General features: G+C 39.4%; 1 protein-coding gene across 5 annotated transcripts in view; it reads left to right on the top strand.

The window, feature by feature from the left end:
* LOC144271612 (multidrug resistance-associated protein 1) overlaps window positions 1-17,724 on the top strand; it is a 96,001-nt gene that overhangs the window by 42,326 nt on the left and 35,951 nt on the right. For 3 of the 5 annotated variants that reach the window (XM_077829061.1, XM_077829066.1, XM_077829065.1), the window contains exons 2-11: window positions 1,167-1,343; window positions 3,076-3,201; window positions 4,597-4,734; window positions 6,358-6,483; window positions 10,181-10,242; window positions 11,121-11,252; window positions 13,305-13,532; window positions 14,414-14,591; window positions 15,318-15,479; window positions 16,367-16,459. In XM_077829061.1, coding sequence (XP_077685187.1) covers window positions 1,167-1,343; window positions 3,076-3,201; window positions 4,597-4,734; window positions 6,358-6,483; window positions 10,181-10,242; window positions 11,121-11,252; window positions 13,305-13,532; window positions 14,414-14,591; window positions 15,318-15,479; window positions 16,367-16,459 — 1,422 coding nt within the window. Of the gene's footprint in view, window positions 1-219; window positions 289-1,166; window positions 1,344-3,075; window positions 3,202-4,596; window positions 4,735-6,357; window positions 6,484-10,180; window positions 10,243-11,120; window positions 11,253-13,304; window positions 13,533-14,413; window positions 14,592-15,317; window positions 15,480-16,366; window positions 16,460-17,724 lie in introns of those variants that run through there. The other 2 variants (XM_077829062.1, XM_077829064.1) reach the window with 2 other exon arrangements.

Here is a 17,724-nt window from a genome sequence, read left to right as displayed (position 1 = left end):
TATTTGAAGAGAAACTATCTGCTGCTGAATTACATGCTATTTTCAGTTTTATAATGCTACTGTAGCTATTTACTTTACTATCCCAATACTTGATTTTGTTCATAATTATATTTTCATCTTGGTAGTGATAATCATGTATGATTTCCTGCATTGTAGTCTCCTTTTCCTTAATTCAAACTAATGATTTCTCCTGGACTAGGATTTCCTTTGATAAGGAGTATGTGTCACTTTGTGTATAGCTTTGTGGCCAGTAATGAAAATGGTGATCAGACTTCAATTACTGTGATGGTCAGTATTCTTTTGGCTTCTGTACAGGATATCTTTAGATTAGACTCTGTTTATGCACCATGTTCAGAGCATAAGAAAAGTAACATCAAAGTGCACAACAGAACTTCTAGCACACTGTAGCAGTCACGTAGTGTCCACCTGGGACGGTACTATGTGGCAAGTTAGCACACTGTTGATTTAACACCTTGGCTTGTGTCCCATGTGGACAAACTCTTAGATACATAGTCTGATCCTTCTCCTGTTTAGAAGTTGTCAGCTTCATACAGGGAGCAGGAATCAGGCTAAAAGGGAAAGTATCTTCCCTCTTAGTTGTACAGATTATCTTGGAGAATTCTCAAGGATCGAGAGAATTTTCATGCTATTTAGTGATGCCCCGTGAAGCTGGCTTTACAGCAGCACTTTCAAGATTTCTTATTTAATCTTGGATTTTTAATCTTTACATATGTTTTTCACACAAATATTAAGTAACATTTCTGAAACAGGTGTAATGGGGACAGGAAACTGCTGCGTTTTTCTACGGAGATATTTCTAAAATAACTAGTTAGTGAAGCTAAAGGTCTCAGTATGCCAGTTGAATAAGAAGATTGCTCAAGAAACCGCTATCAAAAAACAAACAGGTAATTGTTCTCTGTGCTGGTTTCACAACAGCTACCACAGCAATGTGAGGTGAAGCAAAACTTTAAATGTTCTCTAATCCTGAGCCATTTGATCTTAATCTTTAATCCAGATTTAGTTTAACAGTCCAGTAAGAATAAGACTCCTCAGGCACAAGTGGGTGGTGAGGTGTGTGGGGTTTTTTGTGTTTTTTTTTTCTTTTTTTAAAGTGGTGAATTATTATTGCTTTTTCATTCACTAGTTATCTATTTTGTTTTCCTCAGGATTGGAACCTGACCTGGCACACAGAAAATCCAGATTTCACTAAGTGCTTTCAGAATACTGTCCTTGTCTGGGTGCCTTGCATTTACCTGTGGGTTTGCTTCCCAATATACTTCCTGTACCTCCGTCATCATGACAGGGGCTATATCCAAATGTCTCATCTCAACAAAGCCAAAACAGTAAGTGTCTTTTACTTCAGAGTCTGTGTCATGTATTTTGGTTTTATTTTCAGGTTTGTACCAAATTGACTTTTTGTTTTTAAATTGTTTAACTCCATGAAATGTTTGTACTGGGATGGGGTCCATTAATACAATTCACCTGAATTTGGTTTCCAAGTTTTATGCTGTCATGTCAATGGGCTGCCTGAGAATAAGTATGTCAGGTGTAAAAAAAAAAAAAAAAAAAAAAAAAGGCGCCTATCCTTCAAGGTCCTTGAGTGTGCGCGGATACGTGTTACTGGCCCTTGGATACAGCCTCCACAGAGTGTTCCATGCCCTGAAGTTGGGAAGTACCTCATTGCATTGGCCACTTGATCCTGAAGTTTCAACCCTTGAAATATAAAGATTTTATTAAACTAATCAGGTTTTTGACCATAAAGCATATATAATAGTGTATCTTTTTAGAAAAAAGAAAAGGAGTACTTGTGGCACCTTAGAGACTAACAAGTTTATTTGAGCATAAGCTTTCGTGAGCTACAGCTCACTTCATCGGATGCATTCAGTGGAAAATACAGTGGGGAGATTTATATACGTGAAACAATGGGTGTTACCATACACACTGTAAGGAGAGTGATCACTTAAGGTGAGCTATTACCAGCAGGAGAACGGGGGGACACAACCTTTTGTAGTGATAATCAAGGTGGGCCATTTCCAGCAGTTGAGAAATGGTGGGGGAATAAACATGGGGAAATAGTTTTATTTGTGTAATGACCCATCCACTCCCAGTCTCTATTCAAGCCTAAGTTAATTGTATCCAGTTTGCAAATTAATTCCAATTCAGCAGTCTCTTGTTAGTCTGTTTTTGAAGTTTTTTTGTTGAAGAATTGCAAATTTTAGGTCTGTAATCGAGTGACCAAAGAGATTGAAGTGTTCTCCAACTGGTTTTTGAATGTTATAATTCTTGACGTCTGATTTGTGTCCATTTATTCTTTTACATAGAGACTGTCCAGTTTGACCAATGTACATGGTAGAGGGGCATTGCTGGCACATGATGGCATATATCAGATTGGTAGATGTTCTCTATGTATATAAATCTCCCCACTGTATTTTCCACTGAATGCATCCAATGAAGTGAACTGTAGCTCACGAAAGATTATGCTCAAATAAATTGGTTAGTCTCTAAGGTGCCACAAGTACTCCTTTTCTTTTTGCGAATACAGACTAACACGGCTGCTATTCTGAAGCCTATCTTTTTAGAGTAATTCTATTCATCCTGTTCCATTTCTCTCACGCAACTGGCATTTAACAATCTTTTAACAGAGTTTGTTTCTCTGTAAAACAAACAAGAGCCTTTGAGAGGAGCTGTGGTACCTTTTAATAGGTATTTTGGGGGATTTCTGCCCCGCTTGTAAACTTACAGTTTTTAAAGCGTTTCTTCCCAGCCTAAGTTGAGAGATACTCCAATCTTTTGCTTTGTTAGCGTGTGATATGACATTTAGAATAAATCTAAACTATATAACACAGTAATCTAAAATTCTTTTTTTTAATCGGGAACCTACAGAGAAGATTATCTTTTTACCTCATGTACTGCGTAAGTTGTGTATAGTTGGACTAATTTTAATTGCATAATAGGACCACACACATAGGGCAATTGCATTTGACTGTGTATGTATTAATTTGTTGTACCAAAAGACATTTTGTTACACTTGATAAGAGTTCACTTTCAATATTTATTCATACTTTTATGTTCCAGGCCTTGGGCTTACTATTGTGGATAATCTGCTGGGCAGACCTTTTCTACTCTTTCTGGGAAAGAAGTCAAAATACTTTCCGACCTCCAGTTTTTATCATTAACCCTACAGTTTTGGGCATAACAATGGTAAGTATAAATCATTCTACTCCGATTCCTTCTGTGATGCGAAATCATGACCACTAATTGGTCTTTCTCAATTGTACATGTTGCCTTTTTTTGCAGCTGCTTAGCATTTTCATTCCATTAGGTACAATCACCATTTGCAGATTTCACTTGATACTGAACTGAAATGCTGATTTTTGATTTATGTAAAGCAAACTGTGTGCTGAAAACTGCGTATCAGCATGTTGAGAAGCATACAGACTAGCTCTAGACATTTACACTTTTTCTGAGGTTAGAGGTGCCATTTACTCATGCACACGCTTGAGAACTTGATTTAATCCGGGGGCAAGTAACTCTAAATAGAAGTTCTTAAAACCATAAAATATAGTCAAGAGAGTTGCCAACGTTACTTAACTTTAAAAACAAAACTTCAAATTGTTATGAATATTTGTAATAGATCAGTGAGTTCTCTGGGTCTGACTGAACTACATGTGGTGTTCATGCTCAAACTCTTGATGCTGTGATAGAAAGTGTTAAAAAATAAGTTTTCTGTGCACTGGGTGCTAGATGTTCAGGACTAGGAAGCTGGGAAGTGCAGGTACTATCCTGTTAGCTTTTCTTAAAAGCTGATTGCATTGTGCTTCTTCAGGAAAAAAATCAACTTGCTCCTTACTAAAGAGAGGTTTTTTTCTTTTTCTTCAGCCCAGGTTAGGAATAATACAAATTTAAAACTCAGTTAAAACAACACACTTGAAAAGAATAACCCAGGCCCATACCTGACCATAATATAATGGCAGGTTAATGATGTGACTAAAATGGGAAACCTTGGACCCATTGTAAACGTGCTTTATGTTACACGAGGGATACATGAGTTTCCTGAAGTGTACAAAAATTCCTCTAAACAGTGTGGAAATGGAAAAAAACGACATACATACATCACATTGGTTAGTGTAACTTTATTTTAACAAGTATGAAAGATGATTATTTAAAGATGAACTCTTGCTAAGACAGCTTTCAAGCGCTTAGCCCTGGGAAATCCCTTGGAAAGGTTAAAATATCTTCATAATTAGACATGATTGTGTATGTTGATTTGTGACTTTTTTTTTCCCCCCTTTGGACGCTTTGAACATATTTTTGTCTGGTGCTCTGCTTGTAGGTACTATCAATCACTTTTCCTCTCTCTGTATTGTGTTTTTTAAACTGACACCCTTTGGAGTAGGAACTAGCTTTATGTTTGTCAAGGGCCGAAGACACTGAGACATAGTTGGAACTTCTGAGTGATACTCGAATAGAAACACTAAATCATGGTCTTGGATAGACATGCTTCTGCTTCATATATTGTGCTTGCTTTGTGTATTGTTTTATTTCTTAACCTTTATGAACATAACCTGCTTATGCTATCTTTTTATCTGTCTGTAGTTGCTTGCCACATTTTTAATACAATATGAGCGAATGAAAGGAGTCCAGTCTTCAGGCGTAATGTTGATTTTCTGGTTCACTGCACTGCTGTGCGCCACAATAATTTTCAGGTCCAAAATACTGCACGCCTTAAACCTGGTAAGTGATTACTTTTCAGTTAAGGTGAGTTAAGTGCTGCAATAACAGTGGCTACTTGTTTAATGATTTAATCTGTATTGCCCATCATTGCTTCTTAAGACACTGAGCAAGTTTATGATCCATTAAGTGTACTTTCATTCCTGAGCTTTTAAGCGCCATTAAGTTATGCTTGTTTTACTTTTTTTTAGTTTTCCATGTTTGAAACTAATCAGAGGTTTGATGGGCTTATAAATGTTGGCAAGGCAGTTTAAAAGCAAAACATTTTTACTGGAACTTCTAGAAACATTCAAAACCTATTTGAATGGAATGAAGGAGTGTACTGTTACATCTGAAACAATGCAGGCTAAAGTTTAGTTCTTTTTCCTGTTTATACAGAGGATTTCCTGAAGCGCTTGCTTTGATGGTAGCTCTGTTTCATGTGCCCATTTGGTCAAAGTGTTCTCTTGTATAGTTAGAATATTTTAGATCTTGCTGTGGTTGGGTAATAAAGAAGTTACCCTTGGCTAATTCATTAAATTATTGTGCTGGCTGAAAATGGAATGTAATTTTCTTGAAAAAGTTCCTCAACTTTGTGAGGTTTTTGGAAAAATTTGACCAGCTCCTATTAAGTTGGTATTGGATTTAGTAGTGGCCCTGTACTTTCTTCAGCCTAAGTTGTCTTTACTTTCTTTGGGAGCACTGGATTGAGCTGTGCTGTGCATAAGCATAGGAAGAGGAAGCTGTGGTGACTGAACACAACGTGGTGTAGTAGACTAATTTTTAATCCCAGGTCTGACACGTACTTCCTCTGTGGGCTTGGTCAAATCATGTACTGCTATGCTATGAAACGCCTTGTGATTTGATCCTGGCTTTATACTGGAGTGAATTGCTCTGGTGCCAGTAATGGCTTAAACACCACATCTGTACTAGGTGATTGTACGTGTTGCTACTCCAGTGGCTGAAAACTCTAGTGTAGACAAGGCCTTAAAAGAAAAAGAGAAGGAGAAACTCAGGAATTCTGTTTGTGGTGCCCTCAGGTGAACCTGGTGCAAAAAAGTTCCACAAAGATAAAGCTGTTCTCCTGTAATGTTTTGCATAGAAGTGGAGAGACAAGGTGGATGAGGTAATAGCTTTTATTGGCCCACCTTCTGTTGGTGAGAGGGAGGCAAGCTTTTGAGCTTTACACAGGTCATCTGAAGAAGAGCTCTGTATAAGCTCAAAAGCTTGTCTCTCCTTCTCTTTCCCTTTCACACCCCTCCCCCCCCACCCAACAGAAGTTGGGCCTGTAAAAGATATTACCTCACCCACTGTGTCCCTCTAATATTCTGGGACCGACATGGCCATAACAACAGTGTATTGCGTAGAGATGGCCAGACATTCTATTTTATCCAGGCGAGTCCTAGAATGTTGTCAGCGATGCATTTAGCCTAGAATGCCCAATACTCTCCTAAGGAATGCTTGCTGCTTTGTGGCTCCGTTTGACCAGCAGCACAGAACCCACCTTTTGCTTGGTTGACAAGAATATGTACTTCCTCTGATGCTTAGATGCTTATTTCCAAATAAAAGTATTTGCTACTTGGTCACTTGTTGTACATTAAGTAGTTGCTTTACATCTTCTAACCAGAATATCAAATCTTTTTTTAGGGTGCTGAAGTTGATGTATTTCGTTACGTTACCTTCTACAGCTACTTCGTCCTCGTGCTAATACAGCTTATACTGTCCTGCTTCCCAGAAAGACCGCCTCTGTTTTCTGAAACAGTTAATGATCCTGTAAGTGTTCAGTAATGTTTTTGCATAGGAGTAGACTGGAATATAGTGTCCTACCTGTAATATGTTTATAGTGATTTATAGGGCCTGATTCTGGACAATGTTGCATAATTCAATTCCCATTGAATTAAACTGCAGTAGAAGGCACTTGCTGTACTTTTTTTAATTCTACCCAGTGCTTGCTTTTTGTTACTTGAACAGTTTCACATATATTTAACTCCAAGTCTAACTTTACATGTCAGCTACTCAAAATGGATTTTCAATGATAAAAGGGCATTTTCTTCCTTTTGCTGTACTGGTTTTTGGCAACACTTTATGCGGTGACGCTAAAGATCTAGGCCTACTTGGCAGAGGGAGGAGGTAGGCTAACAGCGTGGCTCCAGCTTCTGGAGACTGCTATGGGTTGTAAAGTGGAAATATTACGGACCTCTTCTGTGTATGGAAGTGCTACAGTCCTTGAGCTAGTAATGGCTGATGTAGTACGTCTGAAATTGGCGAAAGAAGGAATTGATATCACAGCTTACTGTTTTAGCTGCAAATTACAGCAGTTGCTATCTTTAAAAGTTGCCATTTACCAAGTTACCACAATTACTTTTTATTTTAAATGCAGGGTGTAACTGGTATCTCAGGTATCACCCTTGGCAAGTGCTGACTTCATATGCATAACTTGTTGGGCGACATAATGCTGCTGATCCTTTGAGGTCTCCTAAGCAGATCAGCAGTCCAGGTCTTTTGGTCAATGTGACCACTCCAGAAAAAGAGATCGGGGTAAAGTAATACAGGTGGATTAAATGTCTGTTGCCATTAGGTTTTGTAAAAGGCTGAAATTGTAGCTCTAGATGTGAGCACCAATTGTGTCCAACAGAAGGACTAAATGTCATCATTTTGTTCTCTTGTCAACTTGAATATCTGACAGACTGTGCCTTGGAAATGTTTTCTTCTCTGCTTTGGTCACAGTTGTCGTGTATAAAAGCTTTTCTCATAATCCAAGATCTTTAAGAATGTACATGGTAATTAGTGAGCAGTAGGTATTAAACAAAACATAAGCCTATTTTTAAAGACTATTCTCTTTTTGAAATACTGTAACGCATTGTGCATATAAGTAAATCGTTTATCTTTTTATAATATTTCTTCCTAAATGCCCAGCATTTATTGAAGGGGAAAGGTTTGTATGTCTATTTGTATGTCTATTGAATAATTGACAATACTGGGGGATGCCAGGGTCTCTTCCACCCCCTTCCCCCCCCCTGTGGTGGCTGGGGGTGGCAGAGGTCCCCCTGAGCACGCACTCCCCCCACCCGCAGCCAACTTTCTCAGGCAGTGGGGGAACCTTACAGCTCCCTGTCACTGCAGGAGGCGGCAGGATCTTGCGGCTCCCAGCCACCAGAGCTGAAGTCACGGAGGTCTTTGGAAGTTTCAGATTCCGGGACTTCTGCGACCTCCGTGACAAAACCGTAGTCTTACTTATAAGTAGACTGTAGAGATACACAGAGAAAATTTAATACTTTCCATATGCCTTCTTGAGTCAGTTTAAAACTGCTTTTTTCCAGGAAGGCAGAGTGCTTCAATTGCTTGCAAGTAGCATTGTTTTTGATCTGGCAAAGTGCTAGAAGTGTTTAATACTTGGGAACTGTCGAGTTCCTTATCCCTCCCCCAAATGCAGTCTGTTTCATACATAAATATACTATTTTTATATTTCTCTGTGTGCTTCTTAACAGTATTAATTTTTCTCAACTTGAATAGTTCATTTTTCCCCCTCCCCCCCATAGGTCAGATGCTCAGTCATTTGTAAGGGGGAAGAAATGCAGATCTGTTTCGTGCTGCTTTGTTGTAACATTTTTAGAATGCAGTTTAATGGAGAAGTTGAGTGAAACAAACATGAGACAAATATTAATCCTAAAAAAATTCAACTCTTGTATTTTTCACGTCATCTCTGTAATGGTGACAGATGACTTTGTAGGTGAAAGTGCATGAGCTGCTCTAATTTTATAATACACTGTGTTATGGTTATTGGTTACATGTGTCAAAGGAGTGGCCAACTGCGTTCTTGATATGCTGATGGTTTTGAGGGGGAACAATAGAGGGAGGGGAGTGTATAATTTCCTCTGGAATTTTGCACTGAATCCACAGTATTGCCTTTGAAATTCTTTCAAGATTTCTTTTTAACTTAATGCAACTACTGATATTTTTTTTAACTAGCTAAGGCTAATGTTACACTTGATATAAAGGGATAGAAAACCCAAACTAGGAATCCAGTGCTGACTTTGTGATGAGTCAGAGGGTGGAGACCAGCATAACTTCAATTGTGATGTTTCTATTTGGAATTTGCATATGTGATGTACAAGAAAACTTTCTTCAGGGGTAACTTAATTTTCTTTGACCAATTGCACTCTTTCATTCCTCAGGCTTGGGCTTTTTTGGGGTGAAAACCATGTTCTAATGTGGTTCTCGTTCTAAGAAGCCAGTTTTCACAGACTTAATGAAAGTCTGCTAGCTACTTGGGGGGAGGGGGGAATGTATGAAAGATCAGAACAGTTGACTTAAAAATGGCCATGCACCAATGACTGCCTTAGTTTAAAAGCAGTTTCAGACCACATCACCAAAATCACCATCACAAGTGGCACACTGAGCAATATCCTTGCAGATAGTCTCAGCAGAGAAGCCAGAAGTTCAATAGGCATAGAGACTAAACTAGCCATTTCCCTGAGAGGGCTGAGACACTTCAGGATTATATGCTGCTAGCCAGTGCTGTATACCTTGTTTTTAAAAGTCCTGCAGTCTCTAGGACAATCAGTTTTGGCACCTTTTGCAAGCACTGCAATTGCTTAAACATACATTTTCTCCTTGTTTCAATTAAATTTGCCAAATTTTTAAATAGGTTTTTAAAAATGGAATTTTGGTGCTCAGATGCCTCAATCATTCCATTGTAGGTTTTCCCCATAGCTCCACTCCATCACCAGACTATCTTTTACTAGTTACTGAGAAATAACATAGAAGGTTCTGCTTGGTTGTCGAGAGCAGGGGTTCTCAACCTTTTTCTTTCTGAGGGCCTCCCCCCCCAACATGCTATAAAAATTCCACAGCCCACCTGTGCTACAGCTACTATTTTTCTTCTTATAAAAGCCAGGCCTAGCATTAAGGAGTAGCAAGCAGGGCAATTGCCTGGGACCCCATGCCACAGGGGACCTGTGAAGCTAAGTTGCTCAGGCTTCAGCACCGGGTGGCAAGGCATCGGGCCTTGCGATTCAGCCCCATGTGGTGAGGCTTTGGTTTTCTGTCCTGGGCCCCAGCAAGTCTAATGTCAGCCCTGCTTGTCGGCCCCCCTGAAACATGCATGTGGCCCCACCAGGGGGCCCTGGACCCTTGGTTGAGAACCACTGGTCTAGAGGTATATGTGTTGTAAAGTTCATGTAACTTCTTGATATTGTCTGAGTGTATTTTGCATTGGTCTGCGTCACTGAAATAGATTAAAGCTATTGTGCTCCATTCTAGTAAACCATTGGCATCCTTGATGCCGTGCTATACCCTGTGAAGAATAACCTGCTTGAGGAAGGATGTTTAGGTTAAGAAGGGGAGACTTAATCCTGCTGAGGAATTGTTGTTATAAAGTTGTAAATTTCATAAGGATAAAAGTAGTATTTTTTAATTTTCAATAGGTTTTATTTACAGGGCTGACATCTTTCTCTCTCCTTTCCTTTAGAATCCCTGCCCAGAGTCTAATGCATCCTTCCTTTCCAAAATTACATTCTGGTGGATTACTGGGTAAGAGAATAAGTCATTGTATAATGCAGCAATCATGTGTCAACTTATTGTGCTTTCAGAAGATACTCAGGGCTCTCCTGACCTGTAGAGATTTTTAAGATTGTTCAATAGACACTTAACTACAAGAAACTGATAGGTGAATAATTACTTTTATTCTCTAATGACAGGTCTCTCCAATCTCTTGAATTCTGCTGATGTTGCATATGTAGCCTCATAAACATATATCATTAAGTGATGCATTTTAATGTTTGATGAATAGGAGTGGTGGAGTGGAAACAAACTTGCATCATTCTGACTGTTGGAAGATTCCTTTTTTCAAAGCCAATACACTGATCTATTTTTTAAAAAATTATCTTGGTTATCTGTAGTTTCGTTTTATTTATCTTCAACTGTGCTTCCTTTATTGTGATCAAATCCGCTATCTTAAGCTGTCTGATGCCATTATTTGGATGGGAGAGCACTAAGGAATATATAAACACTTAAAGCATTATAGGTGATTAAGCAGGTGGTAACTTCTTTCTTAATCTGAATTTGGCCAGTGTCTCAGCACGGTCTTAAGTAAAGGTAAAATGAAGGCTAATAAAAATTCTATCGTTCAGTTTATAAAATGAGTTTTAATTGCGTTGCTAAATTCCAAGTGGGATAATTTAATTCTGCTTCCTAAATTCTCTCTGCAGTTTCATTTAAGCACTATATTACTACTCATCCTAATTTTTCTGTGCATTGTTAAATAAATTACTGCATCTCGCTTTGAGGCTGGCTGCATTTTGGGGGTGGATAAACATTTCTCTGTGTTACGAAATTAGATATACAGGGTATAACTTGCTTTGGCGCTCTCTGAAGAATGCTACTGCTGATGACGATCCTTTCCAATATAGGCTGATGATTCAGGGATATCGGCAACCATTGGAAGCTAAAGACTTGTGGTCATTAAACAAAGAGGACACATCTGAGGAGGTAGTGCAAGGTTTGGCTAGGTACTGGGCGAAGGAGTGTGCAAATACAAAGAAGTAAGTTCAGTTATGCTAACAGTTATTAATACAAAGTGGTAGCTAATAGAATATAGTAAACTTGGATGGTGTTGGTCAAGATCCATTTTATACAGGAACTTTTTCTTGAATTCCATTTATGTCAAGAAAACTGAATATGAAGGGGGAAACTATTTTTTATTTTATTTATATGTAAAATACATGAGTGAAAGTAAAATAAGCTGCTAACTGAGAAATACTAGTGAAATGCAACTGATCACACGTTATGCTAGTGTGTGCTTTTATCCAGTCAGTTAATTCCATTTGCTATGGAAATATTTTTATGAACATGTTCCAGAAGTCCTTGACAATCAAAGTATCATAAAGCACCTAATGAATCCACTTGCCCATTAATGCCTCAAGGATAATAGTGAATAGGATAATAGTAAATAAGATAATATTTGGTTCTTACCCAGACAAATTTCCATAAGCTCATTAGATGCTTCCTTGAATAAGGATCTCAGGATTTGCCCTTAAGTGCTTAGACACTGAGGAGCAACCTTGTGAGTATATGTGTGAGAGAAGAAGGTTTTTTGTTTCTTTTAAATTTAGATTTTCTCACCTTGCAAATGGACTACAACCTTTGCAGTATTTTATTTTGTATCATTTTCAACCAATGTTCATTTTGTCTACAAATTTTTCTCATGCTTATGTCATCACAGCATACTGAAGTCACTGTTCAGTGAAGGAAAAACTCTTTAAGTTCATACATTATTCTCAATTTAGTTAGGTGTATAGCAGGGGTGCTGGAACAGTTTGTATAGTGGGGGTGCTGAGAGCAATTGAACCAAACTATAAACAATGGAAACCACTTCAAGCCAGGGGGTGCGAGAGCACCCCTGGTTCCAGCACCTATGGTAGATAGTATACACAGAAACATAGTTTTACCTGCAGCCTGTTCTCAAATCCTGGGAAATATGGTTTGGCATACACCAGATGCATTAACTTAACTATGGTTTCATTCTACTCATTAGGGATGATTTAGCATCATTCTTTCTTAGGTTGTAAACTCTTAAGAACAGGGACTGTGTCTACTAACTCCATTCGTACAGTGTCTAGCACAGTGGGAATCTTGACTAGGATCTATGGCTTCTACAGTAATATAAACAATAAACTCATGTTTGAGTTTGCAACTCACATATAACTGTACACCTAACTGAGTATTCCATAGCTATAGGGTGTGGTTTTTAGGAACGTTTGTTCCAAGGAAAAAAAAATCCACTTCTGAAGTGCTGCTCAGTTAACCGAAGGCTAGTAGCTTCTGATAAACAGATCCCTCCATAATGTTGTGAAACACTGGGTTACCAGTCCCAAAAGTGGCTGGTAAACTACCATCTCGGATGCAGGGACACTTGGAGCTACAGACAGGAATGATGGCAAATATCATGATGACTGCAAATCCCTGTGGCGGCAAGTATCTAAGGCCATGTCTACACTCATGGTGAAGTGTAGAGTACATGCACTATATGCACAGTTACACGCTGCAGTGGAAAGGCTCCAGCTGCAGTGAGCTGCCAGAGTGTTTCCCTGCTTACCTCCGTGCTGCTGGAGCCTTTCCCTGCTGTCTCCCCTGCCAGAGCCTTTCCCCACTGCTGGAGGAGTTCACTGCAGTGAGAGAGGCTCCAGCAAGAGGACACTGCACTGCTAAAAATAAAATGCTAGACGTGGGAGGCATGGCTTGGGCAAGTAGAGAGTCTGGGTAGGGTATATACCCTGGGATTCAGCTGTGTAAGGCACTCTACTGTACCGTACCCATCTAAGTGCACCTCACCGACTACATTGCTATTTAAACTTGCACTAGCTGGGCATGCAGTGTTTGTACTCTGGACGTCACAGTAAGTGTAGACATATCCTAAGCTAGTTTTTCTTGGCCACTGGAGTAGACTTCTCATTTTAAGACTCTTCATTCTTTTGTTCAATTTTACAGAAGTCACCTTCATTCATTTTAAATAGTTGTCAGTGCGATTCAATAGAATGTCCTAATGATTTAAAGAAATGTTTCTTTATTATTATTATTATTATTTATTATTGTAGGCAACCCATAAAAATGGTGTATTCACCCAAAAAGCAAATGAAATCAAGCAACTCAGATGGCGATGTGACAGAAGAAGTTGAAGCTTTGATTGTAAAACCATCTCAAAGGAACTCTGCACCTTCTTTGTTGAAAGTGTTGTACAAAACCTTTGGACCATACTTCCTCATGAGCTTCCTGTTTAAAGCCTGTCATGATCTTATGATGTTTTCTGGCCCGGAAATCTTAAAGTAAGACTTCCTTTAATGCTTTCTTCAGTTTCTCTGTTTACGAAGTACCTAGGTAGATCTCTTTGATTCCTTCTTGCTATTATCAGGCTACTCTACCTTTAGCTGTGACAGCTGACAAGTTGCTTCCTTTTGCACTAGAGTTTCCATGCAAATGACTTTGCTTCACTGGTTTCCAATTTGGGATCTAGCATTCCAATTCCCTTCTGATACTCTGAGAGTGACCTTTCTGACAATGGAAGTTCAGATGCAGCAGGAATGCAGCTTCATCTAAGCTAATGTTAATCTATGACAGTTCATGGGATCACAGAGAAAGTCTAAAGGCTCCTGAAGCAAAAAGTAACCCTTAAAATCTGTAGCTGAAGCCATGGAAGAGTGAGGGGGGAAAGGTGTGCTGGTATAATAAAAGGGAAGAAGTGGAACACTAAGTGGAAATGATGTACCTTTAGTTTGGATGGTGATGAAACAATCCTGTGGCAGTAGCTCTGAGTCAGTGCAGAGCCTATGCAATATATTGCGCTCATTCTCTCTTTGAGATAGCCATGCACCTTACTAGTGATCACTTCTGTCAGTGCATTGAAGAAGACCTATATTAGAAGTTTCCAAGAAGGTTTGGTAATTCAAGCTCCCAGATTATAGCTTGGGACACTTGGGAATGGGTGGTGGGATAGGAAGGTGGTGTGTGATGGGGGAATTTGGGGGACGTCTCAGTTACAAAGTCTGGGTAAAAATCTTGTGACTTGACTGAGGCCATACCCTAGTGTTCGCTATTACCAGTTTGGTGCGTTTGTTGGGATATCGTGTCTGGAATAATCTAGTCATTGTCTGGAAATTTGATAAGCTCTGACACTGTGTATTAACCTCGCCAAATCCTCTCTTCGCAGGTTGTTAATTAATTTTGTGAACAATAAAGATGCCCCAAATTGGCAAGGCTATCTGTACACAGGGCTTCTGTTTGCATGTGCCTGTCTGCAGACGCTGATCCTCCACCAGTACTTCCATATTTGCTTTGTTACGGGAATGAGGCTTAAAACAGCTGTCATTGGTGCAGTCTACCGCAAGGTATGCATGTTTTTAAACGTTACATCATCACCAGGGTAACGGCACCTCTGAAAATTGGGGCGGAGGAGCTGCAATAAAATCTTATTGATGAATTTGAGTAAATTACATAATTTTAACGAGTTGGAATGCTTTGCGCAGGCTAGTATCTAATGGTAAACAGAATGTAAGAGACCTCCTTCAGCCCACAGCTGTAAACTAAAGATACTTTCAGTTAAGAAGCTGCTTTTATTGATCATGTAGAACAAAACCCCAGCCTGTTTCACATCTTACCTTGGAATGGTAACTAAACTTCCATCTGCACAGAAATGGGACAGAGGTCAGTATAATGAGAGGATTATTAGCAACCAAGCAGGCACCAGTATGCATAGTCTCAGCCTGAAACAACCTGGAGCTATTTAAAAAAGCTTTAGATTAGCTGCTCTGCAGGAGGTGAGGCAGGAAAGCATATGACAAGAAGCCAGCACTCAACCCCTGGCACTAAAACCAAACAAACCCCAAACAGAAACAATTTGCTCATGTGTTTAACCCTGATTAAAACTGCATATTCAGTATACAGTGCTTTTTAGACATGCAGGGGAAAAAATTAGTACTGTACGCGAGAGAAGCATTGCCTGTGACCACAAATTAAACTCCAGGAAAAACTGTTCATGTTGCAGTATGAAATAAAGGCAAATAGAAGCTGTTTTGCCAACTATAGTCAATGTCTTCCCTTTTATCTACACGCAGGCATTGGTTATTACAAATTCTGCAAGAAAGACCTCTACTGTTGGGGAGATTGTAAATCTAATGTCTGTGGATGCTCAGAGGTTCATGGACTTGGCTACCTATATAAACATGATTTGGTCTGCGCCTCTGCAAGTTATATTAGCATTGTATTTATTATGGCAGGTAATTATGTCATGCTTCTTGTTTCCTGTTTGTTTATGGTAAGTGAAAGCAACTAGTGGCCAGGTATCTTCTTCTGAAGTTCAAGACTATAGATAGCTAATGTCAGACCATTGGAGGGTGTAGAGCAGGAGAGAGTGAGAATGTGCTACTGCATGGAGAACCACTTAGTGCTATATGCTGCCACTGTGAAGGAAGAGAGGAGGCAGAGGGCTCTCAATTGCAAATCTAGCCCAAGCCTCCTCAAGTACCCTGCTGGGACATAGGCTTCTCTTACCCATTCCCTGTGTAGAAAGTGAGCGTCCTGTCAACAGCCCTTCCTTCACTCAGCAATCTTGAGCCCCAGTGGCTGGCCAGCTTGGCAACCCTTTCATGTGCCATGTGAATTTAGGCGTCCTGTGCTTCCAGAGCACCCAGTTAACTGTTGGGACTCTGCTTACCCTGTGTCACTTGGTGGAGAAGTGGGCAGATGAAGGACCTCTTCATTTGATTCATCATCCCGACACCCATCATGCTGGGATAATGCCTGCTGTTTCTAGTCCAGGCACTTATCAGAAGGGCAGCCCCAGTTCTGCTTACAGCCAGGAAGTTAAGGCAGGATCTTAGAAACTCATCCCCCTATATTCTACCTTGAAAGAATAGCCCCAACAAAAAATTGAGAGGCATATGGGGAAGGACCTTGCATTTTAGCTTTGAAGAAGCAAAGATCATAATTATCTGCATATGTCCTTAGTCAAAAAAAGGAGGGAGGAAAGGGATAGAAAAATACAGAAAAATTATATGTACACATGGGGTTTATGCTACATAGAATACTTTGATATAAGATCTTTAAAGGTGTATTCTAACATTTTCTAAATAACTAGTGTGTGTATTTTGTGTTTTCCTCTTAGAATTTAGGTCCTTCTGTCCTAGCAGGTGTGGCAGTCATGATTCTTTTGGTTCCAGTAAATGCTGTGATGGCAATGAAGACAAAAACATATCAGGTATGATGCTTCATGTTTGTATGTGCATATGCTTTAAGACATGTTACTATTTTACTATTCTATGTGACCCATTTGATTCTTGAAAGCTTACTATTCAAATTCTTGTTCTGCTTGCCAGGGTGTCTTTTATAATGGGCATGCGCTGCCTGACAGTAGCCTTCCCACCAGTGACTAGCAAAGCTAATGCATAAAACACTTCCGAAGTAAAAATGCACCGATGTCCTGCAATGTTGTGTTGCAGTGGGGGTTTGTTTTTTTTTTGAAGTCACATATAAAATGCAGTAACTTCTGATACAGTGGTAAGGTACCGTTATCCAACTCAACAGAATGCCTGAGATGATGGATTAAACACTTAACAGCACACATTTTAACTGGCCTTTAGCTGACTGTTCTAAGAAATGAAGTGAGAACTTGGCTCGATATGTAGTAAGCGGTAGTCCATTTTATGTGTGAAATATTTACATTTCCAGGATGATGCTTGTAAACATAGTTTTCTCTTTGTCACTGTGTGGGTCTGTTTTGGTTTTTTTCTGTCCATAGATGGCTTTCATTTTCAGTGTTAGCAGTCTCTTCTAAAACCACACTCACACCCAGAAGTCACTTCCCCTACTGATAAACACATTTTGTTACAAAACTGATTGCTTGACAACAGGGGTGCTGGAACAGTTTGTATAGTGTGTTGCTGAGAGCCATTGAACCAAACTGTAAACTCTGTATATAACGGAAACCACTTCAAGCCAGGGGGTGCAATAGCACCCCTAGTGCCAGCACCTATGCTTGACAACTTTGTTGTATGGACTCTGACACAGATTTCTCTGATAGGCAATTAAACTTGTTGTTAGAAGAGGATTTTTAAGATACTGCCCCCTGTGGTGAGATTAATCTGATATAATTATTTTGATATACCAGAGTGTTTGGATCAAGTGTATTACTGAATTTGGGTCACCTACAAGCATCCCAAAGTTAAGTTTAACAGCATTCCAGTAGACTACTCTTCTTATGTTAATGTCAATCCATTAACAAACCTTAGAATACTTCTTGACACTCAGTTTTGGTTTTCAAACTAATCAGGACAAAGAATATAAATCCATTTAAATATGGTCATTTTTTTTCTGTGAACTATAGTTTGAAAATTAACCCCAGAATACGAAATAGCTGAGATTTCCCAGGTATCAGTCTGGTTACTGTGGGTAAATGTTGACCCTTAATGGGGATCATTGCATTGAATCATATGACCCTGCTGCCACCCAAATAAAGTGAAACTC

The sequence above is a fragment of the Eretmochelys imbricata genome, chromosome 10, assembly GCF_965152235.1.
Source record: "Eretmochelys imbricata isolate rEreImb1 chromosome 10, rEreImb1.hap1, whole genome shotgun sequence".
Lineage (NCBI taxonomy): Eukaryota > Metazoa > Chordata > Testudines > Cheloniidae > Eretmochelys > Eretmochelys imbricata.
The sequence above is the reverse complement of the archived record's forward strand: the minus strand, read 5'-3'. Positions and strand labels throughout refer to the sequence as shown.